At 35.1% G+C, this 26345-nt stretch overlaps 2 protein-coding genes across 2 annotated transcripts in view; one reads left to right on the forward strand and one right to left on the reverse strand.

Annotated features, from left to right (window-relative positions):
• LOC117121998 (vacuolar protein sorting-associated protein 13B-like) overlaps window positions 1–25798 on the forward strand; it is a 44258-nt gene extending 18460 nt beyond the window's left edge. The window contains exons 25-50 of the mRNA XM_033267467.1: window positions 7290–7490; window positions 8760–9046; window positions 9218–9332; window positions 9455–9639; window positions 10139–10320; window positions 10631–10803; window positions 11132–11268; window positions 11444–11647; window positions 12149–12319; window positions 12662–12817; window positions 13337–13600; window positions 14632–14712; window positions 14863–15038; window positions 15772–15951; window positions 16421–16667; window positions 16790–16954; window positions 17509–17649; window positions 18203–18448; window positions 19029–19203; window positions 19419–20648; window positions 21144–21320; window positions 21897–22067; window positions 22396–22566; window positions 22700–22802; window positions 22918–23167; window positions 23616–25798. Of these exons, the coding sequence (XP_033123358.1) occupies window positions 7290–7490; window positions 8760–9046; window positions 9218–9332; window positions 9455–9639; window positions 10139–10320; window positions 10631–10803; window positions 11132–11268; window positions 11444–11647; window positions 12149–12319; window positions 12662–12817; window positions 13337–13600; window positions 14632–14712; window positions 14863–15038; window positions 15772–15951; window positions 16421–16667; window positions 16790–16954; window positions 17509–17649; window positions 18203–18448; window positions 19029–19203; window positions 19419–20648; window positions 21144–21320; window positions 21897–22067; window positions 22396–22566; window positions 22700–22802; window positions 22918–23167; window positions 23616–23894 (5867 nt within the window). The 3' untranslated portion in view covers window positions 23895–25798. The remainder of the gene's footprint in view (window positions 1–7289; window positions 7491–8759; window positions 9047–9217; window positions 9333–9454; window positions 9640–10138; window positions 10321–10630; window positions 10804–11131; window positions 11269–11443; window positions 11648–12148; window positions 12320–12661; window positions 12818–13336; window positions 13601–14631; window positions 14713–14862; window positions 15039–15771; window positions 15952–16420; window positions 16668–16789; window positions 16955–17508; window positions 17650–18202; window positions 18449–19028; window positions 19204–19418; window positions 20649–21143; window positions 21321–21896; window positions 22068–22395; window positions 22567–22699; window positions 22803–22917; window positions 23168–23615) is intronic.
• On the reverse strand, window positions 13–7096 carry LOC117122000 (collagen alpha-1(X) chain-like). The gene is made up of 5 exons (XM_033267471.1): window positions 7009–7096; window positions 2779–3039; window positions 1943–2080; window positions 1303–1389; window positions 13–1107 (listed from the first exon to the last, which is right to left on the reverse strand). Exons 2-5 carry the CDS (start codon window positions 3035–3037, stop codon window positions 659–661), a joined length of 933 nt encoding a protein of 310 aa, XP_033123362.1. The 5' UTR covers window positions 3038–3039; window positions 7009–7096; the 3' UTR covers window positions 13–658.
• Window positions 25799–26345: the final 547 nt, after the last annotated feature.

The following is a 26345-nucleotide window of genomic DNA, read 5'->3' on the forward strand; positions in this document are numbered from 1 at the left end:
ACACATTTGAAATTCATTAAATCTAATGTTGTTTTATTTTTTTCAGATATATTCTTTAAGTTAACATGAAATGATGTCATTTCACAACTTTAATGATACCTTTTGGTCCTTTCCAGCCCTTATCAATACTCCTACGTTTACAACAAATATATGCTTTGCATGTATTATATCACAACATATCTAACAAAAATTTAAATTTTGGGTTAAATGCCATACTAAACTACATACTTATTAACCCAGCGGTTAGCCCTTACGAAAATGAATGTCTTAAAGTTTCCTTCAGACACTAAATAATGAGTCTGTTCTGTTTTTAGCATCAATATTACAGATTTTTTCCATTGTTTTTAAACCTGTAATATAAACATATTTCTGCATTTTTCTTTTTGGTTGATCCAGAATGTCAATATAATCAGTGTAGATAATTATAATGTTTTTTTTAAACTGTGGCACAAAACAATTGAACATATATTATTGACATAAAAGATAAAGTTATTTACATAATATCAGTGTAGTTAAAAAGTTAGTAATAAAAAAATAAATACTATAAATGGGATAATATAGAAATAATAAAATAAAAGTAATTATATTGATATTAAATCACCAACTTATTTTTCCTAGAGAATTTCCAATAGATTGTTGAATCTAATCCAAATTTTAATTAATCCCAGGCAAATAAGAACCCGGAGAATGTTGTGTGGCGGTTTGTTCCACTGAATAGTGCCTTCCCGGCATCAAGTGATAGCCACACCTTATCTCCCTTTACGAGGTGGAGTATAAGACTATTGCTTGTGGAATCCGTTGAATCCGATCCGTAATCCATAAAAGCCAATTGATTTACATTGTTTTTTATCAGTCTCACTATTGGCCAGGAATTGGAAGATGCTTTATAGATGTGCGCAATGAAGTAGTACGTACCATTGTAGACACATGTGAAGATACCACTATTGGAGTTAAAGTGGTTATTGGTGTTGATAAACGTGTGCGAGAATGTGATGATAACATTGGATGATCCAGGGGCTTTAAGTGCCGTCTCACGTGCAACTGAGAATGCAGATTGTGGTGGTCTTGGTGGGTCATTTCCCTGGGATCCTTTTAAACCTTTATCACCTAGATAAAATAACATAATTTGTATTATTATTTTTTACTGTATTAGTTATTTAACACTGCAACAAGCTTGTGTTCAGACAAAACAATTACGTTAACATATCATAATATTATCAAGTGGTGCATAACTTGTGTGTAGCATTGGCATACCCATAACCAGTAATATTGCACAATCCATGATACGTATTTTTGAGTTACCTTTTTGCCCTTCTGGCCCTGTAATGCCAGGAGGTCCTAAGTCTCCCTTGATACCTTGTGGTCCTGGTTCTCCTGCTCCGGTAGCACCTGTCAAGGTTAATAAAACAATTAGAAATTTGTAGACTTTGATTAACACAATATAAATCAGAAAATATAAGTAAATTATACTGATGTACTTCTGTATTGTTGCACTACTGTAGACAATTACCAGAAATAAAGTACATAAAATATAAGTGTATATTAGCTTGTCTCTAGGTTGGAAGAAATCTTAAATGTGTTCTGACATAATATTTCATATACATTGATAATAATAACAGTAACAATTGTAATAATATTACAACATTAACATTGTTGTGACATCCGCACTGTAACTCCCAATTTTATCTCCAACTGTGCACTAATTTTTCATTAGTGCACAGTTTGCATGATCTTTTTTTCTGTTTGATTTTTTTCATGCATTAATCTAACCTTTGTATAGTAATTTACACTAGTGTATGAAACGCAACTCTGCTAATTGCTAATAGCGTATATGGCCGGCTTTAAAATAAGAGTTGTGTATGATGGTAAAGAAAACCAGGAATACTGGATAACCAAATTAAATGCACATGATTGTAAGACAACATTAAAACCACCTTCTTACCCTGAAAGCCTTGTGGTCCTTCAGGCCCAGGAACACCCCTTGGTCCTGGTGGTCCACCTGGGTTTCCTGGAACTCCACTAACACCTCGTTCACCTTTAGGTCCAAATGCACCTCGATCACCCTTTTCTCCTCTTTCACCTATAAGTAATCAATCAAAGAGTTTTAAAATGCAGCTCGTAAGATCTCAGGAAGATAATAATTGTTTATCTGCAACTTTCCTGGAGTCCAGTGAAATATTAAACTCATTATGCTCAGAATCTTTTCAAGCCAAGTGACAAAGGCTCTATTCCCTTTCATCAACCAATTAAATACAGTACAGAGAGAGTGGAGTTGAATAGCTTGAGTTGATGCTTGCTTTCCAAGAGTTCAATTCCTGTTACCATAACAGGATTTCTTCTCATGACCAAAACAACTCCAATCCCTAGCCCTCATAATGAGTCTATGTAGAGCAGTGGTGGCCTTACAAATCGGCCACAGGGGCAAAGTAAATTTTTGATTTAACACTGAGGGCCACACCCAAACTTTGTTTGATGTTTCCAGTGAGCTTCCAAAAACCTCCAAAAATCCAAGGACTGCTTTTACACCACTTTATTCTCAGTTTTAATGTTAACTTTAAAAAAACAAGGTGTTTTGTCACCATTGTTGCTTGGCGGGCCGCACACATAGTTTTTAATTCTTTTTTGCAGGCCGCAGAAAAATCGCTGCACTGTCGGGCAGCATGCGGTGCCCAACGGACCGCACTTTGCCCACCAGTGATGTAGAGCATCTGGTTCTAGCAGTATATAGTTATTTTTGATTTGTGTATTTTCTCCAATTAAATTAAGTGTACTTTTTACCTTTGCCACCATTTGGACCAGGCATACCATTACTTCCATGGTTTCCATGCATTCCGGGTTGTCCACTTGGACCCTGTATACCAGGGACACCGGGAGGTCCTTGAGCTCCTTGTGGTCCCATGTCTCCTCGTTCACAACATGACAGACAAGTTCCAGCAGCTTGGCTGTACTTGTTGGCTTTTTTCTCTGCTCGCTCTTCTGGTGTCCTAGCAGCCAAACTAATGGCAAGGATGCTTATTAGGAAGTATGTGGAAATCATGCCTGTAAAAGCGGTAATGATGATACCAAGCTAAAGTTACTTTAATATAAGTTTGCTTTAGTTAATGAAGTTAGTGTGTGCAACATATTGGTTATATGGTTGTGGGGAGCCCTTTGCAATTATTTTTTGACAGCGTGAGTCATTACAGTAGGTGTTTTCAAATCGCACTTTCATCACCTTTTACATTAGACTAAGTACATTTTTTCAATATTGTTTCTTATGGTGGTATTATCACCTTTTCATTTGAATAGATCAACTTTTTCATTTTATTTTGCTTCCTTGCACACTCTGCTACAACTATATTATTTATCTTAGGCTACTATTGCAATCAATAACCAGAAGTGTAGGTTGGTTTGGGGTTGGGGAGGCAAGTGCAAAAATTGAGAATGCTGAACTAATCCCATTCCAATGAAAACTTAATGGTCACTTGTAGTATTTTAACCGACTTTAGTGGAACTAATTTGCTGCTATCCTCCAGCTGACGCCCATGATAACAATAATTATGACAATGAATGTAACTTCTTTTCTCAACTAACATAGAAAAAAAACTTTGTTAATATTTCAACTTTACAGTATATCTGAATTGTATTAAAGGTGTACTGTCCCTTGTGAAAAACAAAAAAAATCATAAAAATCATTTTTGAAATTTACTTGGCCATTTTGAAGTAATATAGAAATTATCAACTTGAACATAGAAATTGGTGTATTTAAAAAATACCCATAAAAAACCATCATTTTACAGTGAAAAAATTATAGAAACACTTCCAGTCACTGGAAGTGTTTTATTATCTTCATTATAATTATCCAGTTAATAATTTTTAATAATATAATAATTTCTATGCTCAAGTTTATAATTTGTATGTTACTGCAAAATGAGCAAGTTAATTTAAAAATTATTTTTTACAATTTTGGTCATTTTCAAGGGATAGTACATCATTAAGTATGTCCTCACTTCCATTTTTTTTTCATTTAATCTTTTTCTGAAAATTTTTTCAGTAGCTGTCACCCTGCTAAATTAATAGGATGACCTAAAAACCTTTCATGTCATGCAATTCAATGTACTTTCCCTTTTCCTCATTGGTAATCCTTGGTTATGATTAACCTAATTTGGTTCCCTACAGATACAACTGTTACATACGTACACAAACATCTTTATTTAGCCAAGACATTGAGTGTGGTGCATAGTCGCGATGTCATTATTAATCTTCATGCCAGTATTTTTAGGGTTAGGATGCTGTTGCAAGTTGAAAATTGTGGCAACAAAAGGCTACTCTCCCCTGGGCATCTAATTGGGATTGGTATCAGTAATTTCCGAAACTAATAAGTTCTATTCAAAATTCAAAATTCAAAAAATTCTTTATTTATCCCACTTGGGGCAATTTCACACAGGACTGAATAACAGTAAATAACAACAGGGTAAAAACTAAAAATCTACTAAGAAACCCATTTCAAAGCATGTAATTCAACAAAGCTATTCCTATCTACTTTTATTTAATAGCCTTATACCAGTTGTGACAAAATAGTTTAATTTCCGTTTAGTCCTACACACAGGACTCTGATAACGGACACCATGTGGTAGGAGTTCAAACTCATAAAAAGAGCATGTTCTCTTGTTTCTAAAATATGTTTACATTTACCTACAATGTGTTTGTCACAGAAGGACGAGAGACTGCGTAATGGACTTTCGAGCATGAATTTACTATTTTCTGTAGAGAAGATCTATCTTTAAGGTTTAAATTATAATTCCAGCATATAAAAAAAAAAGTTTAGACATTTTCCACAAATGAATTATAAAACATTTTTAAAATAGACTTATTAACTTTAAATTCATTTAACTTCCTAAGAATATACAGTCTCTGGTTGCCTTTTTTAACTAAAGTTTCAGTGTTTAATCCCCAGCTGAGACTGACCTCAAATACGGTACCAAGGTACTTATAGGAGTTAACAATCTCAACTGGTTCGTTATTTAAGAGTGTTGACCCCATGACTGTCTTTTTCGCCGGAAGTCAATAATCATTTCTTTTGTTTTGGAAACATTAATAAATGTATCCAAAACTTGGCCATGACCATCATTTCCATCTTTAAGAAGTGTAAGTAAAGCAGAGTCATCTGCAAACTTAACAATAAAACTATTTTCATGCGTGCTATGGCAATTGTCAGTATAAAGGATATAAAGTAATGGGGACAAGACACAACCCTGGGATGAACCTGTATTTGTAACAGATACCCTGCCACCTAAATCTAATAATCTCAATATTTTTTTAATAAGTGGAACTGCATATTTTGTATATTTTAAGCCATAAATCTTTAACAGAAAATCACAATCAGAATAATTAATGTTGTATTTGCATTCAGTATGATGTTCATATTAAAGTTCAACGAAATGTAATAATTAATGAATTAATGAAAATGTATGGATAAATAAATGATGGAATTAACAAATGAATGATTGAATGATAATGAATGGATAGATGGATATATAGACAGATGAATTTTCAATTAATTATGTTGGTTTCTTCAATCAGAAACCTTTCTTTTTTTCTTTCTATTTCTAGTTTTTTTCATAAATTTTGCACAAAATGTCTTATAAATACCTTACCTAAAACTTTTACCTTATTTGGCACATAGGACAGAATCACTGTACCATTTCGTGGCAACCAACTTCACATATCACTTGTTAGCGCTCAGTATCACCTGATCAATTTGTATCAATTTTGACCGAGAATATCAGATTAACTCTGGCCTAACAGTCAGTGATAGCCCACAGAGACAATACTAAATAATCAGTTTGCTAGCAGGGCTAGGAATGCACCTAATGGGTACCCAACTGTTTCTTTAGCCTAGTTCTCACTGAGAGGAGAATTAACAGGAGAGATATCAAACAGGTCAACTAAAAAAAAATGTACTTTGGAAATAAAGTGAATGTTTGTGTATGACATGTCTGTATGTGTTCCATAATGTTTGTTAGCTCTCCCATATCGTGTCATGGGGAGCCCACATCACTTACATTACTCCACTAGTTTAAAAAAAAATAAAGATATATTTCTTTTTCATGTGAACCATGTTGATTCAAGAGACTTCCACTTAAGGCAAGACTTATTTTATATTTTGTTTCACAAACTTATTTGTTTAAACTTGGTCAAGAGGAGGGTGGAAAAAAAACCCAATTTTTTTTTCCTATTTAGCAAATAGTTTTGCCAAAAACATCCAGACGGAGGAGAAAATAAAAATATAATTTTATTGGTGAATGTAAACAGTGTAGTAGTTGGATGGTGGTTAAAGGCTTTTAATTTATATAATTAGGAAGAAATATATATATCTTTTTTTATGGCTGGTGTAATAAATTAAAGAAAAACTGTTATTTTTTCTGAAATTTCCAATTATTTATGGCTATTTGGCCAAAATAAAATTTTATTTTTATTCAAAATCATCATTATTGACAGGATTTTTGTCAAACAAGGTATAAATAAAGTCTTGCCTAAGCCCAGGAAGTCAGATAATATATCAAGTCTCATCAAGATTGATTGAAGGTTGAGATTGATGAGTGCAATTTTTTCTTTTTTAGTTGTGAGAATAAACTCTGGTGTTAAACAATTTTCTGTGCTTAGCAAACAAACCTAAATTATCAAGGATGAATCAACCAACCAGATATATTTTTGTTTTCAAATATTTTTTTTAGGTGTTAGGTTTTTTCTTTCTACAGTAGTTTATTTACAACAAACCATAATCTCTGTATCCCTAAAACTGAACTCCTATACATAAAAGTTAATAGAATAGCCAGTCAAACTAACTTAAGAGAGATTTAGCTGAACTTCAAATGATGAAGAGTGTAGATTAAGTACTAACAGCTTTAAATTTAAGCATACATAAGTCACCATTGGAAACAGGGAAATCAATTTTCAGATTTGAAGCATAATTAAATTTCTAGAAAAAAATATATTAATTTCCACACTTAATAATTTGTTCCTTACCTCCAGTTTCTTCCCAGTGGTCCTTAGTAGAAGAATTATAGTTGGTGAAATTTCAAAATGTTTGTACCCTTTATAAGGACAACTATTTGGTATGTTCCATTATCTAAACAGGTGATTATTTTCAACTGCAACCCAATTTTAAATATATACAAAAATATTAAACTGAACGATATCATTGGAATTTATTAGTATGTTATTAAGGTTATAGTAAATTTTGAAGTTTTAATGCTACCTTACAAAAATAAATTGTTTCAAACTTTCTAATCTTTTTTTCCATTTAGAATTGGAGGCTGATGAAGCTGTAGAGGGCGACACATCCCAGTATTCTAATGCCTTATCTTACCTTGCCATGATTCAACAGGTTACACTGAATATGCATCAAATAGTAATTGTCATGACAACAAAGCCTCACCCAAAATTACCAATACTGTTGTTTTCATTGGGCAGTTGTCAAGGAAGTGTTGTTGTAAAGAGCGAAGATGGTGAGTTATCTTGGATATTATGTTTATTTTTATTTTTTATTTATTTATTTTTTTTATATTTTTTTTTGTTCATGTAAAGTCCATAGAGGCAACTTTCTTTGCCCTGTATATTGGAACTACATTTGTACCTCTGTATTGAACTTCCATCTTGGAGCTAGTTTCTGCCATTATCTTGTACTTAAATGTTGCAAAGACAGGGGTCCCAAGTTGTGGAAGTGAAATTCCTGGAGATTTTGTCGTGATGGTCATTCCAAGGATTGTCGCGCGCCGCGACGCGCTGCGGCGCATGTACTGCAGTTACATCATCACCGTCAACACACTTTATAAACAGAAACTTATTGAAAATACTACAATAAATAAACAGTACACATTTATTATGCTGCATCACTTAATGATATTTAATCATTACAGCAAAAACATTAATTTAAGGGTAAAAACTACACCCCGCCGGACACCATCCCGGTATTTCAAGGTTTCGGGGATCATACATTTATTTACAAAAATATACACACTATACTGTACAGATAACAGTTAAATATTGTGGCTTAAACATCTTAAGACCAATTGTGGGTTAAGTATCTTAAGCTGGTGTGCTGTCTGGTGTCAGTGGCTTTGATGGTACAGTTGATAATGCTATTAATGGTGCTGGTGGTAATTTTAGAAAATTTTTGTATACCATGATATGTGGCAAAGACAAGTCAAACAAGTCCAGTCACTCGTCGCAAATTGTGTTTCAGAGAAAATGGCCAAAACATGCTGGAATGTCAAATTTTTAAAAATCTATTTTATTTCACTCAACTAACCTTTATATATCTACACATCATTCTATGCTGTTATTTTCCCCATTTTCAATGTTAAAACAACACGTTTTAAGGATTTAAAGATAGTTTCTGCATGAGAAATGCCTGAAATCATAAACTTTAAAGGCTGATTTTTCATATATCGTTAAACAGCTGTGTGGTTAAACGCTTGTAACTTCATAAGGAAATGTCGAATTTGAATGATTTTTTACCATTTTATAGCTAATATTTTACTCTCTAACACTGTATTAATAACTCAAAATTGATTTTTGCGATGAGTGACTGGTTTAGCTTGTCTTTGCCACAAATTGTACATCAATTTTCTACCTTGATTACCTTGTCCCTTTCTTTATACCTCACCTCGAAAATTTAACATTTACCATATACATTTACCCCTTACCTCACTACCTTGCTTTGTAGCATTATAGATTTTTCAATTAATATTCATTGTCTTCCTCCTTCTTTACAGGAATGCCAAGTCAGCTAGTTTCTACATTAGCATTAAAAGAACTGCTCCTGAAAACCTCACTCCAACATGTAACAAAAACATTCATTGGCCCAAGCAAAGCAGACATGGGGATAGATGCCAGGTGGTGTTACCACAGTGGTAACACATTCAGCGATCTAATACCCAGATGTCATTTTGATCTGCATGTAGGACACATCCAGGTATCCTTTGGCCAGGAACATCTCAGTTGCCTACAACTTATAACAGAGCAGGTGCAAGAGATTGGAGACAGTAATATAACTAAAGAGGTTAGATGATATCACAGTTTTCAGTTCAAAAGCTCGGATGATTTCGTCATAGTAATGGTGATGATGATGGTGATAGTGTATTTGTGGCAATGGTGATGATAATTATTGTAAATATTAATTAAATGAATATTAAAATTTTAATGTTGCTTTGAATTTTTCTCTTTTTTTCAGTCTGATAATAAACCTTCAAATAAAAGGAGGAGAAAAGACACGCACTCAGAGGAGGTTATATGTAGATCAACTGATGACCTACGTGCTGGGGCCTTCCGCTACCATAGTGACATAGGTCAGGGTTCTTTTTCTGTATATTTTTTTAAAAGTTTAATCATAATAAAATTTTAATATATCATATAAATTTAATAAATAAGTAATAGTGACACGTTTATATATTTATGTAAAACAAAACAGATGGCATAGGTCTTCTACCAAAACCCAATGAGATCATGTTCTGTACTGAACCTGATGGTAATGCTTGGAACCAGGGTGCCATGACCTGGTGCTACCCAGAACCAAGAGTTCTCACCAAGGTGCTGGTGACACCTTTACCACTAAATGCTGCTGTGACATCTAGAGAAACAGAACAGAACTCTGAGGTAAAACATTTATGTTTGTGAATTTCTTGTACAGGCTGTAGTTTTAAGCTCAAATGAGGATCTTCATGAGCACCTCTTTTTACATCATAAACTTCCCACATGAGCATCTCTTTTACTTCACTGCCATCTTCATGAGCACCCCATATGAACATTTCTTGTATTCACTACCATCTTCATGAGCACCCCAGAAGAGCATCTCTTTTATTTCACTACCATCTTCATGAGCACCCCACATGAGCATTTCTTTTATTCACTACCATCTTCATGGGCACCCAACATGAGCATCTCTTTTACTTCACACCTATCTTCATGAGCACCTCACATGAGCATCTATTTTATTCACTACCATCTTCATGAGCACCTGACACAAGTATCCCTTTTGCATCGCTACCATCTTCATGAGCATTTTTTGATTTATTGACATCCATTATGTCTGTCAATAATAATAATTCCTTTAAATAGCTATGTGTCCTGTATAGATTAATATTGTTATTTGCAGGTTCCATGTTTGATCCAATACTGGGATAATACTCGGAAGTGCTTCACTTCGTTTCGTTTGCTGTGTCTGTCTGAGTCAAGTTCATGTGAAGTCAAGTTACCCTATGTAGAACAGGAGCCTTCTCACCACTTGGTTGCAGCAGAGCTGTGGAGGGTTATTGTAAACTACACCAGTGAAAATCAGTAACTACTTTTGATATATCTCATTGAAAATATTAATAAGATTTTTATAGTGCCAAATATCCATTTTACAGTAATGCTCCAAGTGAGTTTATTTTAGATTCAATAACCCAAGAATATGATGGAATAAATAGGAAATAAGTGAATTAAGTTGATGTATAGATTCTTGCAATCATTATATTTGTTTATTAAAAGATAGGTGTATTAATAACTGCCATGTATGTATAGTAAGTCTATACTTAAACTATCTGTTTGATAAAGAAACATTAATGGTGAAGAGCATGGTCATGAATGTGTGCCTCTTTTCTTTTAGGCCTGAAGGCACTGTTCAATCTGTATATCCGCTGTTATCTCCAATGGCTCTAGCAGCTTCCATGCGAGTGGACTCTTGCTTCTGTCCTCGCTTCGTACCAGCATTTACCTCAGCAGTTCATGTTGACATGGTTGAATTGAAACTCGCTAACCATTTCAATCAACTTGGAAAAGGTAAGCATCTTTTCAATTTCTATTGATTAATGATAAAAGCCATTCTTGCTTTGTTAACATAAGCAGGGGCAGATCCAGAGATGTCCGAAAAGGGGTGGGGCGGCGATCGAGAGACAACACTACCCTAGAAGCCCAGAAATAACTCTGGGGTGTTTTGGCCGATCAATAATTTCTTTTTCTTTCTTTTTTTGACTTTCCAAAAGGTTTAGGGACCGGGCCAGCCTGACACCTCTAAATCCGCCTCTGATGAGTCTTGTATATCTGAAACATTGAGCCACAACAAATCTATAATTATTCAAATTTATGTGTTCTGCTTTTTGAATTGTAGGACTCTCCAAGAGGTTTGAACCATTCAAGTTAGACAAGTTAAACCCAAAAGATCAAGAGTTTATGACAGTGACATTAGAGGAATCTATGGTTATGGCGAGCACCTGGGGCTCAAGACAAGAGAAAGTCATTCTTGAGGTATGCTTGTATTATTGTTACTTCTTCATATATGGATCATGCCCATATATAGGCAATTCAAAAAAGATTTATTACATAAAATTATGAACCTTTATTATTATTATTGTTGTTGTTGCTCACTTAATAATTTAATCAATAATTAGTGTTGTTTAATTTTTTTTTTTATTCTTCATAGGCCTCATCAACTGTATCTTGTAATCTACTTGAATACAGAAACCTGACTGTGCAACGTTTTCTCGAGCCATGTGAATTTGAAGTTTCGCTTGACCTTGATTCTGGTGTTGTATGCGAAATGCAAGCTGACCTTGGACCAATGAATGTCAACTTAGGTCAAAGTACAATACATACCTTGAACTCAGCTGTACAAGCTTGGAACCAGGTAAGTGCTTGCGAATTGGATTTATCTGTGTACTTGATAAACCATAACATACCAGTGTTATCATTTTTGAAATCCCTAATAAATAATGGAATCATCCTTTTATGAAACACCCCTAATGATAGAATTGTCTGTCCAAGTGCACTAAGTATATGATCGTTATACACCATGCTATCATCCTCCCCTTTTTTATGTTATACAGTGAAAAATATACCAGAAATAGCTTAACATTAAAATGATTTTCAAGAAAAAATCTGAAAATAAAAAATATATATATATATATATATATAAATGAGGAAGGTATTTTTCGGAAAAAATACAAGATATGTTTTTGCAAAAACTGTTATTCACAGTGAACATTAGTTTTCTAAAATGCATGTTAAGCTCTACATAAAGATAGGTAATTAGTATAAGAAGATGAGGTTTACAGTATCTTGTCATTCCTATATATCATCTAATGTATAATTTCTTCAACTATGTCAAAAAATGTATATTTTTTTTTAGTATAAAGAGAAGGAGAGAGAAGAGCTTGTACTTACGTACTACACAATCTGTAATGATACCGTTGAAACACTTCGATTTGGTCAAGTACACACCGACGAGTCTATTGTGTTGCCATGCCGACAGATGCATGCTTACAGTTGGCGGACGCATAAGACAGTGCATTGGGGACAGGTATGTTGGTTTTTTGCCATTTTCTATTAGTTTTCTGAACATTTATTATCTTTATCCAGCTCAGATAAAATGTATGATATATATTTTTTAGTAGAATCCAGTTGTACCAAACGAACAAACAATTTCGTCGAATAGGGAATGGGAATGATTGTTAGGGAGACGGTTCCTATTTGGCGCCCTGGGTTGGACTGTTCTATTTTTTTTGAAGGGGTGATCCGTCTTGGGAACAATGACAATTAGTCGGTTTATCCAGGTAAGTATCTCACTCATAGAATACCAACATCACAATTAATTTGTGTATTTTGTGGTGTTTTAATAATCTTAAATTTACACGCCATTTAGAAAATACATGTGTGTATAGAAGGTTGGCGTAACTGGCGTTGGTCGGAGCCATTCAGTATTGATGAGCAAGCAACCATTGTAAGGAAGCTGCAGCACAAAGGTCACTCAGCTACGCTGTTTATCTGCATTAGAAATGTTACTCCACTTCAAAAACAGGTGAAGTTCATTCTATTTTCTTTTTCTTTATTGTTTTGATATGGTCATATCGTCATTTAATCTGTCATCATTTTGGTGGTCATGTATCATGCTTACATACTGATGTAGAGAACTGTGAAGGAATTGCTCAGGACATCCCAACATGGTGTACATGTCATGAAGTAATTTTTTTGTTCATATAAGCATAGGCAACACAGACAGGTGCTGTGTGAACAAGGGTAGAAGCTACCAATGTACATGTAGTACATGTGGATGGTTTTGTGCTTCAAGAATTGGACTCATCCTTATTTTGTTATTATTCATTTTTGTATTTTTTTATTTATACAATGTAATAGGAATACTAAATTATAAATAAGAATACAAAACACAGATTGCACAGAATAACACACACTGAAAAATATGAAAAATAAATAGAGCAAAAAAGAACAAATTTGTCATAATAGACAGTTCAGGATGTCACCATTTTCACAATGAATATACTTTTTTATCACAGATACTATTTTTTATGTTCCTTTACAGGTTGTCTTCTATGGCCAGCAGCTGTTTTCAAGTCGTGTGAACATACCATTGGAGATACAATTAAATAAAATAGTGCAGGTAGGCGGAAGCAGTATGGAGTGCAAGCAAACACTTTCGCTGCCTCCTGAGGGCGTCCTGCCCTCGCTGGCGTGTGATGATGAATCCATTACAAGTATGCGTATCAAAGTAGGAAATCGAGATTCTGAATGGTCTGAGCAGATGGCAGTGTCTGGGGAGATGAGCAGAAAGAATGCTATTGTCAAGGTAATTATTTATGTTATTAGGAAGCTTTCGATTTGTGATGACGTAGAACGTAATGACCTTATATTAGGTTAACTGTGCATTTTTTAACATTGTGCGTTGGATTGGATTTATTTGGTGTAAGCACCAAGGATAGCCCACGAATTCTAGAGGAAGACTTTTTTCAGTGGGGTCTTTATGGTGGTGATTGGACAGTACACCGGGAGACAATCCCCCACTCTTTTCCGAAGAGTGTACTGCGTTCTTCAACATGCACATGGACCATAAATGCACATGCGAAAGATGGTGTGCTATATTAACTTGTATTTCAGCCCTACAGCTGAAACACATGGAGAGGCAACGATGGGAATTGAACTGGGGACCAATAGATCTCCACGGCTTAGCACACACACAGTAGCTACAACTAGATTAGCCGACTGAGCTAAGCTGCTCTCTCTAAAGCAAAGCTGCTCTCTCGTTACCTTTGCCGGCCGCATCTACGTTCAGGTCAGAACAAGGACTGTGCTGATTTAAAGTAGAATGTAATATGCACGCAACCACAGTCCCAGATAAATGAGTCCATTCTACGTTCTCGGTTCTATGTTCTCAACCAAAAGCTCCCTATTTTAAGGGTTATTAAGGCCAACTCAGACAGCGTTGTACGACGCAGCCCGACAGGATTTGTTGTCGCGTCGGGTCTGTGTGAGTTAAACGCAGACGCGATGGTGTGCGTCGAGGGCAGTCGCGTCGTAGAATATTAAGCATGTTTAATATTTCTCAGAACGGCTTAAGACTGTCCCCGACAATAAATCGCGTGGGGCTGCGTCGTATGACGCTGTCTGAGTTGGCCTTTACTAACAGAGCCCTGCCACAGATCTAGTTTTTGAGGGTTTACTAATAGAAAATGTCAGTATCAATATTTTGAAGAAAATAACGCTAAAAAAGAACGAAGTTTCGACTCCTTCATGGAAGAGTCAAAACATCAAAAACGTACTCTTATTTGTATTACCAATGTTAGTGATATAAGCAATGATGTAATCATGTTTCTTTTATAGGTTTCCTGTAAGGATGAAGCCATCCTGCAGCTTTGGTGCCGTATATACACTGAAGAACATAGTGGAGAGACACAGAGGCTGGTAAGTATATAACAACTAAAGCTACCAATTGTTATAATAAGATATAGAATACCTAAAATGTAAATCTGTTCACAGAGTTAATTACCCTGTATCTCAATTATTTACAACCACCATTGCTGCTGTGTTTAACCACTTTGTCTTCTTTTTTAGATAATTTTCAGTCCCCTATTCACTGTGCGTAGCCATCTCCCAAGACCGCTGGTTATGAGTCTCCACACAAAGAAATTCAGTTCTGTACAAGTGTACAATGTCAAAGGTCAGGGTAACAAGCTGGATCTCTATGATGTTATTCCATCCACATGGCATTCAGCAACATTCCAGTTGAGGTATGATTATGTATCTACTTTAAGTATATGTGCATGTCATTTATGTATTAGCGAGATCTTATTTGATTCCATAGGCTTACTGTAAAACTTTTAATAATAATTCCCACTACTCTATTAGTAATCCCCTTCTAATAGTAAACCATCTTAGAATTTCATCTATAATAATAACCCACTACTCTAATAGTAACCCATGGAGGTACTATTAGAGTCACCAAAAGTATAGACAAAGTCATTCAAATCAGCATTTTTGTCGCTTTGACAAGATTTATTCCTTAAAGTAGGCTCTTCTCAATGTGGTAGCGCTTTTGATGAAGCATTCTTGAATTTACTCCTTGGTGTTTTTGCGTTTATAAATAAACTCAAATCAATTTAAGTGTTTTTTACTCGTACTGTAGTAATTCATCTCTATAAATTACTGACGCGAAAAAGTTGGGGTTTACTCTTTTCAAGTGCGTAAATTGAGCTTAGTAATAGTAACCCACTACTCTAATAGTAACCCATACCCTAATAGTAACCCACCCAAAAAAACAATCAAAGAATAGTAGCCCAGGGTTATTATTAGAAATTTTACAGTATAATCATTAGAACTGATAGTACAATGGGAAATAGAGCTGCAGCTTAAGGGTTAAGATGCATTCATTCCAATCCTGTTGGGTTCACTGACTGCAGTTGGTTGTGAAATTAATCATGAAATCATTGTCTGAATAATAATGGTAAATATGTTTTATTATAGTGAGAATACATCCCCTTCTAATCCTGGAATACCTGTGTCAACCGAACTTCTGGATGAAATAGTCCAAATGAAGGACGAAGCTGAGGAGGATGAACCCAAATTGACGATTCCTGTGTTGGCCTACGACTGGAAGAAAGAGATTGAAGCTAGCTGGCCATATATTGGATCCAGTGGAAAGAGGTAAATTCAGTTCTGTTTAACCCCTGCTAAAAGAGATCACATAACCATGGAAATCACAAGGCAAACTCGAATTCATTAAACTGAACTGATGAAATTGATATTTTTTTAAACAGTCATGTGTCATTCTATGCATGTTATAAAAATGTAATCAAGCATTAGTGAGAACTCGTTGCTCACATATAGGTGTGTATTTTTTTTTAATTATTTAATGCATGGAAAGGCTCATCACTTGCAATAATATACAATATATTTATTGTGAACCTATAAACTATGGTGACTGCACCACTCAAACGATCAAAAGTTTCATGTTTACCGTCCTAAACGTCATAATTTCTTTCATGATTAAGCTGCGTAAACCAGTAAATACTTCAATAGAAAATTTCTATCAATGTTTCTTATAATGATAAAGAATTAATTAAATCATCAATAAAAAAACTACGTATCCTTTTATATTTTTATTAACTTTCAGATTATCCAGTATTGACACTGATGTTGACACAGAGAACAGCCTTATAGAGGATGATATACAGCAGCCTAACACTGACCTCAAGGTCAGTCTTCACCAACACTGGTCGGAGGTCAACACAATAATTATTGATGTGATGCCATGGTGCCTTATCGTCAATCAGTCACACCTAGACTTGGTAATTATTGAGGAAGGTGAACCCAACTTATATGTGAAACATAGAAAAGCTGTTGCACCACAGAAATTTAAGGTAAATGATTTTAATGTATAACAGTCCAACCCTGTTTAAATTAGTGTTAGTAATGCTATTAGATAGAATGCCACATTGTACAGAAAACTATCAGTGTTTTATGGTGTTTATTTACATTACAGGGTCACATTAACTTAGTGTTTGAGGACAGTAAGCAAGAAAGCATTTCAAGGGATCCAATCTTTATACTTGCTAATAAACCACCAGCTTGGCAAGATTTGGGAACCAATGAACTTCCACCTGAAGGAAGTATGTTATACTCAATGACCAACAAGGAGGATGCAGAGGTAAAGTGGGTGGTCTTCTATCATTATTAATGCCTTCCAATGTTGGGCATCACATATTTTATCTTTTTCTTGTAGCTGTCTCACTGATAGTGTGTACCAACTAATTGTACACAATGTTTTGAAGGTTTAATTTGAGATATAAGATAAAAGATTGAAATAAGTTGGTTTTGCAAGGGTCTGCACTCCTCCAGCCTATGCCTAGCCAATACAAGTCTATTTTGTGAATACTTACCTGGCAACATGGCCTCCCTTGCCGAAATCTGTTATAGGCTCAAAGGAAACAAGCATATTGTTCATTCACGCAGGGCGTATATATGCGGCTAGGGCAATTCCATTATTTTTCTTTTATGTTCAGGAGGTAAGTTTCAAAGGAAACTTAGGCGTTCATTTTTGTTTTATCCAGTAAAACAGTATCACTACTGATTTATTTAGTTTTATGTTTGTTCTCTCTATGACTAGTTCTAGACTGTTTTTAATGGTGCTGAAAGCAGGAATGCATATAATAAAACAAAATATAATAATAATTATAATTATATTACATTTATTTTTTACAGAATATTTGGCATCTCAATATTACTTCATCTATGAAGTATGGGATGAGAATAATCAGCATTCGTGAAAGAGTACTAATGGTTAATAATAGCAAGTACAATCTGATGGTCAGGCTTGTTGATACATCCAGGTGTCAAGAAATGGTAAATGTTCACTTCATTATCAACTCCAACATATTCCATTACTGTGTATTACATTTTTGTTTAGTAGACTCACAAAATCCTTTTCTTCCAAAATGTATTGCAGTCAAACTTAAAGCCAGGCTCTGGAGGAAAAACCTTTTTTTATATGTACAACTGATTTTTTTTTTAACTTCTTTATCAACACCAACATCTTCCATTACTGTGTATTACCATTTTGTTCAGTAGACTCACAAAATTTTTTTTTCCCAGTATGTATTGCAGTCAAACTTAAAGCCAGGCAAATATACTGGTTATTTTTAAGCATACCTTGTATTTACAGTCAAAATACAACTTCACACCATGCCCCTGGGCATGCTCCTATAATCCTGTGATTCCAAGACTAACATTTATTTAAATATTTTCTGCACTTTTGTATTATTTTCCTTTTCTAGCACACTAAATGTTTTTATAAGTCAGCATGACGTCATCCCTTTGCATTGAATTTTTCTGTCGCCGACTGATCACTACAGTAATTGGTTATACTCCTTATCAAATAATTTTCATTTGTGTGCAGATTTCAATCAAAGATCAAGACTCATTTCATGCAATACCAATCCCATATGCAAAAGATAAAGTACACCCTGTATCTGAATGGAATCTTCCAGATGGTAACAAACACGTTACCTTCAACACACCAAGACAGTTGTACGTTTCAGTTGCTGTCAGTGATTCTGTAGGATTAAAACAAGACAGCTGGGAAAAGTGGAGTAAGTGGGTGAGACTTAATGATTCAAGGCCAAGACAGGCGATTGCAGTACCTGTGAGTAAAAACAAGTGATAAAAACGTGACATGCCTAAATATGGTCATGATGATATCACATCATGACCATATATAGGCACATCATGACCATATATAGGCACATCATGACCATATATAGGCACATCATGACTATATATATGGGCATGCAGCAGTTTTTTTGTCGAAGAAAATGTGACAGTGTGGACAGAGCATTAATTAGTACAGTAAATCCAATTTATTTCCAAATTCGTTTTTTCATTACTTGTAGTCTTTAATACAAGTAACGGAAAACTCCTTTGAAAAATAATGGAACATTCTGACCCAGGGCACCACGTACGAACCGTCTCCCTAACAATGTGTACTTATTTAGGATATCAGGAAGGCCTCCCACACTCCCCCAAACTAAGAAGAATTTCCCAGAAATTAAAATTCACATTGTTTGCTGCATATTTCACTATTGCCTCCTGGAAGTCAGTGGGATGGGGTATTACCATGCACAGAAAGCTTATTTATTCAAATCTCAAGGAAGTGTTTTTTTTTTAAATTGTGTATTTATCTAATTTATTATATAACAATGGTTTTTTATGCTTGTTTTATCCAGTATTCGCAAGCGAATTCCCTGGTAGAAACAGAACCTCTACTGGTCCTGAGTCATGAGCATGAAGGCATTCTGTACATCACAATAGACGTTGATCCTACACCTCGAACGGTCATTAAAAACAAATGTCACTTTGATTTACGATTTGCACAGACTTTCTTAGAAAGTGAATTTAGAGGTACGTAAGTGCAGTTTTTAACATAACCTCACTCACTCTTTGATTGATTAACTTGTATACTCCAGTATGCTGTAAACATTAAACAAGCACTGCAGGAAAGACCAGAAAAGCTTGTTTACGAAAGGGAAAAATATGAACATTGAAAAAGCAATTAAAACAAATAATAATACAAAAATTCAAGTTAATTATTTCTTACTTTATGTTTTTTTTTTCAGATCAAGGCTTTATTTTGGAAGATGATGAAAGTCTTCAGAATATATCATTCATTCACAGCCATTCAACAAGACACTTTGACATCCAGCAGAAACCAACTTCCCAGACGGACAGTCAGCATGCGACTCCTGGCCTTATCTTTGCTCATCACACATCGCATTTTAGAAGTCTCCAAGAGTCAGTGCTTGAGCACTCCATTGAGGAAGCAGAACCTGCCGATGGCAACTGGACTGAAGCTGTGGCACTGGCATCCAGCAGTGATCTTAAGTCTGAGATTCTGACAATGCCTGGAATCGGTTACATCCTAGTTAGCAGCTACTGTATTGCATCCTGTCTACAGATAATTGTGGAGCCACTGAGCATGTCTTCTAAAGACGATGGAACAGATGAGAAAACAATTGAATACCAAGATTATGCTGACATGAAAGAGGTGGAAGTAGAGGAAAATGAAATTGGAGTGGCGACTGAAATGAAAATTGGACTCTTTTTTTCGGAACTATGTATCAAAATTCTAGATCAAGCATCACAGCCTGTACAGGTGTCAGAACTATTGTGTTTATTATTGGAGGACGCTTGTCTGTTGTATTATCCCTCCAGCAATGCTAATTCTGAAGTCATACAGCAGAATTTGCATATTGCTATTGGGCATGTACAGTTGGATAACCAATCGTTCAGCAATGGAAACTTCAATTTCCCTGTCATCTTGGTATCGGATGATGAGATGCTGACAAAACCAGTTCAGAAACCAGTGCTGCAGAAGATCTCAATTGAAGAACAAGCAGAAATCAGCCACTCTGAAGACACTTTTGTTTTCCATGTTATTCTGGAAAAAGAGAGATTAGAAAATGGCTCAGGGGGTGTGCAGTCAGTGAATGTAAAAGTCTTGCCATTGGCAGCTTATCTTGAGGATCAGCTGATATTTCAGCTTATGACAAGGTACAAGAGCTTCATTCCAAGTAAGCTGGAAGAATCCATTGAGATCATTCATGACATACCGTTAGTTGTTAGAGCTGTTAATCAGAGTCTGAGACTACCAATCTGCATGCAGCATTTGACAATTCAACCAATTACAGTGCAAGCTAGTGTTCATGCATCGCTGAAGATGTTTATATCATTGGACGGGACATTGTTATCATTCGGAAAGTTTGACTGTCGCCCGGTGTTTACGACAAGCAGGCAACTTGTTCAGGCCCTGACAATGCACTACACGTCAGGTGCACTATTTAAAGCAGGTACTGGCAACACTAAATTTCTATGAGCTACAATACATTATCAATTTTTGAACAATAGTTTTTCTTTGTGTATATCTTAGTAGTGGCATGTAGCTTAAGAGTACGATTTGTTGTAATATACAGTCTGTGTGAGTTAAACATTAACACGGTAGGTCGAATATTAAGCATTTAATATTATCACTACGACCTTGACAGCGCTCCCAACGATAAATCGCGCAGGCTGCATATTACAACACTCTCTGAGTTGGCCATAAGGTTGGTGGGCCTTGGTCTTTAAGCAGACAATTTATTTACCTATCTGTTTTGCTTTGCCGTTAAAAATAAAATTGCTAGGCCTAGCTTTTACTTTGTTATGTATTAAATGTAGATTTTTTATGTATTAGATGTATTAAATGTACTGTAGATATAATGGGGTATAAGTTTGCATAATGCAAACTCTCCCATTTTTAATTCTCATTGGCTTTATAATAAAGAGTCAAATGTTTCTTTTTACAGGATGGGCAATTGGTTCACTGGAGATTCTGGGTAATCCAGCAGGACTTGTACGCAACATTCGTAGTGGCATTGCAGACTCCATCTACCTTCCTTATGAGGGACTAACTAGAGGCCCAGCAGCTTTTGTGTCTGGTGTAACTGGAGGTGTATCATCACTCATCAAACATGTATCTGCAGGTGAGAATTTAGTAGTTCACAGAACATTTTTTAATGGAGTTTGCATTGAAAAAAAATATTGGTGAATGGGAATTATAGTGTCGGTAATATTTGTGGTAAGGGATTGTGATGTTGATGAGGACGTCGATGGTTGTTGCAATGACAACCGTAACGATGATGGTAAGGACAATAAGGATAATGGTGGTGAAGATGATTATGACGATGACATGAAACTGATGATGACAATGATTTTGAGGATAACAGTGACAATGATGATGACGGTGGTTATGATGATGTTGATAGTGATAATGACAGTGATAATAATGAGGATTATAGTGTTTATGATGAGGATTATAGTGTTTATGATGAGGATTATAGTGGTTGTGATGAGGATTATAGTGTTTATGATGAGGATTATAGTGGTTATGATGAGGATTATAGTGTTTATGATGAGGATTATAGTGGTTATGATGAGGATTATAGTGTTTATGATGAGGATTATAGTGGTTATGATGAGGATTATAATTGTAGGGAGTGATGATAATAATATTACCATTGATTTTCACATTTTGTATTATTTTTTCTTTTGTTCTGTAGGCACACTCTCCTCTGTCACCAATTTTGCATCCAGTGTTTCAAGAAACCTTGACCGGCTGACCCTTGACCCAGACCATATTGCAATGCAAGAACAGCAGAGAAGGATGGTCCCAGACAGGGTGTCATCTGGCTTAATTAATGGCCTTAGTAGCTTTGGGATCAGTCTGTTAGGTATATTGCAAACATTAGTCTTGCCTATGTAAATTAGACATTATTTAGAGTTTGCTACTTTTAGGTGGTTTTTAATAGTGTAATTTGTTAGTGTATACCAGGCAACAATCCCCTGCACTTCTCTCCAGTAACTCTACTGAAACTTAAACATAAGCTACTTTTTGTGTTGAGAAATATTCATCTCTTTTCTTGAGACATCCATTCTTAAAGGTAAATACATTTTTTATCATCAATGTAAATACTGCAAGAAACTATCTCTATTTAAAAATAAACTTATTATTATTATTATTATTATTATTATTAATATTATTATTATTATCATCTAAAGGGGCAATTGCTGGTATAGCAGATCAACCAATCAGAGGCTTTCAACAGGCTTATAATGAAACGCTAACCCAACAGGCAACTGGGGTAATATCAGGAGTGGGGCGTGGTGTGATGGGTGTTGTCATCAAACCCCTAGGGGGCGCTGCTCAGTTTGTTTCTCAAACTGGTAAAGGTGAGTTACAAATACTGTTGTGTAAGTTTCAAATCTTTTAAATCACATGAAATCAAATTTAAAGTGTTTCAAGTTTCTTGTTTTAAAGTGTTCGTTCTGTTTTACTATGCCTCCTTATTTATTTACTTAACAGGGATTCTACACAGTACTGGTCTGTCACCCACACTGAAACCAAAACACCCAGTCCGCAACCAGCTTGCAGCTATGGCTGTCAATGGACAAGTCAAGTACATGTGGTAAGCCCAACTATGCCATGTGATTAAAAATATAAATGAATATATGTAGGCTACACCATATAATGCTTTTATCATTATGATCGTCATTTAATAATACTTTTGGATTATATAACAGGAAAATGCTGCATACGTTACGGAATCCAACGATCCTCATGTGCCTAGATGCTGTGTCTGTGACATACCACGGACTTCACCACAGCGGCGTACTTCTGCTCACTCCTGAAATCCTGTTCATTGTCAGCAGTAGTGAAGACACCCAGCAGCAGGCATTCCCAGTGTCGGAGATCGAGTGCCGTTCCAAGCTTAATGAAGAAGACATGCTGTACCTGGATATGAAGCAAGCCATGACACCTACCAACCAAGAGGTTAGATTTACAGTACTACTTGTCTCTTTCTATAATGATTTTGGTTATGATATAGAAGATTAATATGCTGATGCTGTGGTGGTGGTGATGTTCGTGACAACTCAGTGCATCAGCACAGTCGATGAAGATGATTATGATGGTGGAAGTAGTGATAATGATAGTGGTGATGGTGATGAAGATAAGTAACAATTGTGATGAAAACAAACTTTTTATTGCAACAATGATATAGTCAGGGAGAATGGTTTTATTATTATACTGTGCTTTCTAATTTTATATCTTTATGCAAGTTACAATAAAAGAAATTATAACATCTGATTTATTTTGTTTCTAGTACAATGGCATTTTACAAATCTCTTCAGAAGGAAACTTAATTTCTAAAAATTTAATACTTAATATACAATCGTTTCATACTTATGCTGATTGTCACTTGTATTTTTTTATATAACAGAAGGACACAACTGCCAGTCGAGTTGCAGACTTTGTTGACGCCACTTCCAGATTTACACTTGAGAGTGACAGCCAATCGGAAGGCTCGACGGCAGCTGAACCACACCCAAATTACTGTTATGAAGTCGATCCTCGTTTGCGTGACACTTTCATCTCTATTTTCAACCAAGCAAAAAATCGTCTGCTAGGGAAAGGTTTCCATGGCGATGATGCTCAAAGTTCTACGTTAAGCAAGTTTAAAGCTTGGCACTTATCTGCTACAAAACGCTTAGATTTATGATTGAGGTTTTGTTCAATATTTACAGTGACAACATTCATTATTTGTGTGTGCTGAATGAGGTATATTCAGTAATATGAAAATAATGTAATAACTTGTTTCACACAAGAAGAATCTCCACCTGTTACGTAAATGCAAGCAATGCTACTACACCAATCACTGTAGTCTATTTTTCTTGTGAACCGTTGGAAATTTGGGAATACCCTATAATATGTGTTTGGGCCCAAGTCAGCTTAACATTTTCACAAGAGGGAGAATGAGAAAACATTGGAAAATCTTATTGCTTTATGGCTGATGTATGCTAATGTGAACTAAGCATTATAAGAATGAAGTGGCATATATTTTTAAGGGGGTAGTGGCCTTAGTGCCTTACCTTGTATTCCAAATTGTCTGGGTTCAATCTTGGCCCAAAATGTCCGGATTTCTCTTTCAAACTAAAACAACTCCTCTCTCCAAACATCATAAATGTCTAAATATAAATATGTTCACTTGCAACTACCAATGGTGGAATGAACATCTCAGGATGTTTACTTTTTTACAGAATGTGGGATTTCAAGCATTATACCCTTCGAAAACTCATACTTACCATGAATACTTTTAAAGAGAAAATACACGATAGATTAATTTAATATTCAAATTACATGTGGTATTCAGATAATAAAGATAGCATATCCTGTTAAATAAAACCTATACCACTCAAAGAAAGTTGGACTTTTATTCCATAATCATAAAAATTAACGATTTCATAGTACAGTAATTGGAATGCTTATTAGCTACCTCGTCCCACCAAATGAGGATTGTAGATTTTAAATATACAGTATATATTTCTATATAAAGGTTACAACCTTTATTATTAATACTATTAAATATTTATTATTAAATGTTCACATTTAGGTATATCTTGTTGAAAATGTCAGAACGAATATAATATCCATTACATGCAAAATATAATAATTTGATACTTTGTATTCCACATGCTAGTGTAGCAATAAAGTAGAAGCTATAGTAAGCAAATCTATTTGAAAAAAAAATGCATATAATTGTGGGTGTACCAGGCCTTGACAATACAGTAAACTGAAGTTCAATGGAATTGTTATAGCTTAGTGGTTAAGATGCTTGCCTTCTAATCCCGGGGTTCTAGGTTCAATTCCTGGGACAGCATGAGTTTTTTCTCGCCCTAAGCCTCGCCATAAGCCTCGTGAAGAGACTTAGTGTATAAAGCATTGTTCCATCCTGTACCTGGCAAGTTACTTGATATTGGATGCTGAAGGAATTTGTTTTAATAAACAAAAGACATCACAACATTGGTAGATTAATGCATTTACATGAAGCTGGAGTATTTGTGAGCCACCAATTACATAACAGCCGATCGCAACGTAAATCTAGTCAGAATAAGATATTAATATCTGTGTATGGAGAATGTTGTGTGCGTTTGGTTGGGTTGTGTGCAGATTTGACTACTAAATAAGCCAAACAATTGTTTACAGTCGCATATATTGGGAAGGGGGGTGTGTGTGTGTGTCAGTGCATGTGGGTGTGTGTGGCAGTGAGTGTGGGAGTGTGTGCGCAAGCCTAAGTGGCCACTTAATAAGCCAAATAATTTATTATAATGTGCAGTAAAATCAGCAAGGTTGCAAGTACAAATCAGTGTTACGTACAGTATATCATACATCCTACATTACGAGTATATTTAGTCGTACTTGTCAGAAAGTTGCTAAATACACAACATATTAGGCTATAATTTTGGTATTATAATATGATAATTTACTTAAGTTATAATTCTTAAACGATGGCCTTTACCAACTAGCACTTACCAACCCCATTTTCATTGTCTTCCATTTTTCTTGATTGCACATTTTTTGTTATTGTAATCTATTTAAATAAAGAAATTATTTATTCCTATCTTATATTCGAATTATGTACTTATTTGAAACATTTGTGTGTGTGTATTTCATTAATTTGCAAAGAAGACTGTCTATTTTTACTGTTGCCATTTTTACTTTGAATTAAAAACCCCATGAAGAAACTATAGAATCATTCATCTTTATCACCGCAAGCTTTCCATGCTTGTCCTAAAATTGCTTTTCCCGCAGTGTCCGGCTAAACACAGCATACATTCTAGATAAAACTTACCGTAGTCCATGAACTGTTTATCAGCCAATAAGGATGGAGACCTCAATTTTGAATTTATTTTTCTAAAGGAAATGAAAGATCTGTGAATGCCATCGGCTTTGTGATAGCAGTAACTGATCATTTTCCGTATCGTAACCTTTGTAATATTATCATGTCTGTAAACGGTTAAATTTCTACTCACTAGATACAGGTGCCTGTACATTGACGTCAGTAATTAAATCCAAAGATTTAGTTTTATAGGATTTTTTTCTGAATTCTAGCCTTCCATTCTTTTACATACAAGCTCGCATAAATTAGATTAGGATATCTGTATCTGTACAG

Source organism: Anneissia japonica, unplaced genomic scaffold, assembly GCF_011630105.1.
Source record: "Anneissia japonica isolate Jap-2015-1 unplaced genomic scaffold, ASM1163010v1 scaffold288015_len651517_cov191, whole genome shotgun sequence".
Lineage (NCBI taxonomy): Eukaryota > Metazoa > Echinodermata > Crinoidea > Comatulida > Comatulidae > Anneissia > Anneissia japonica.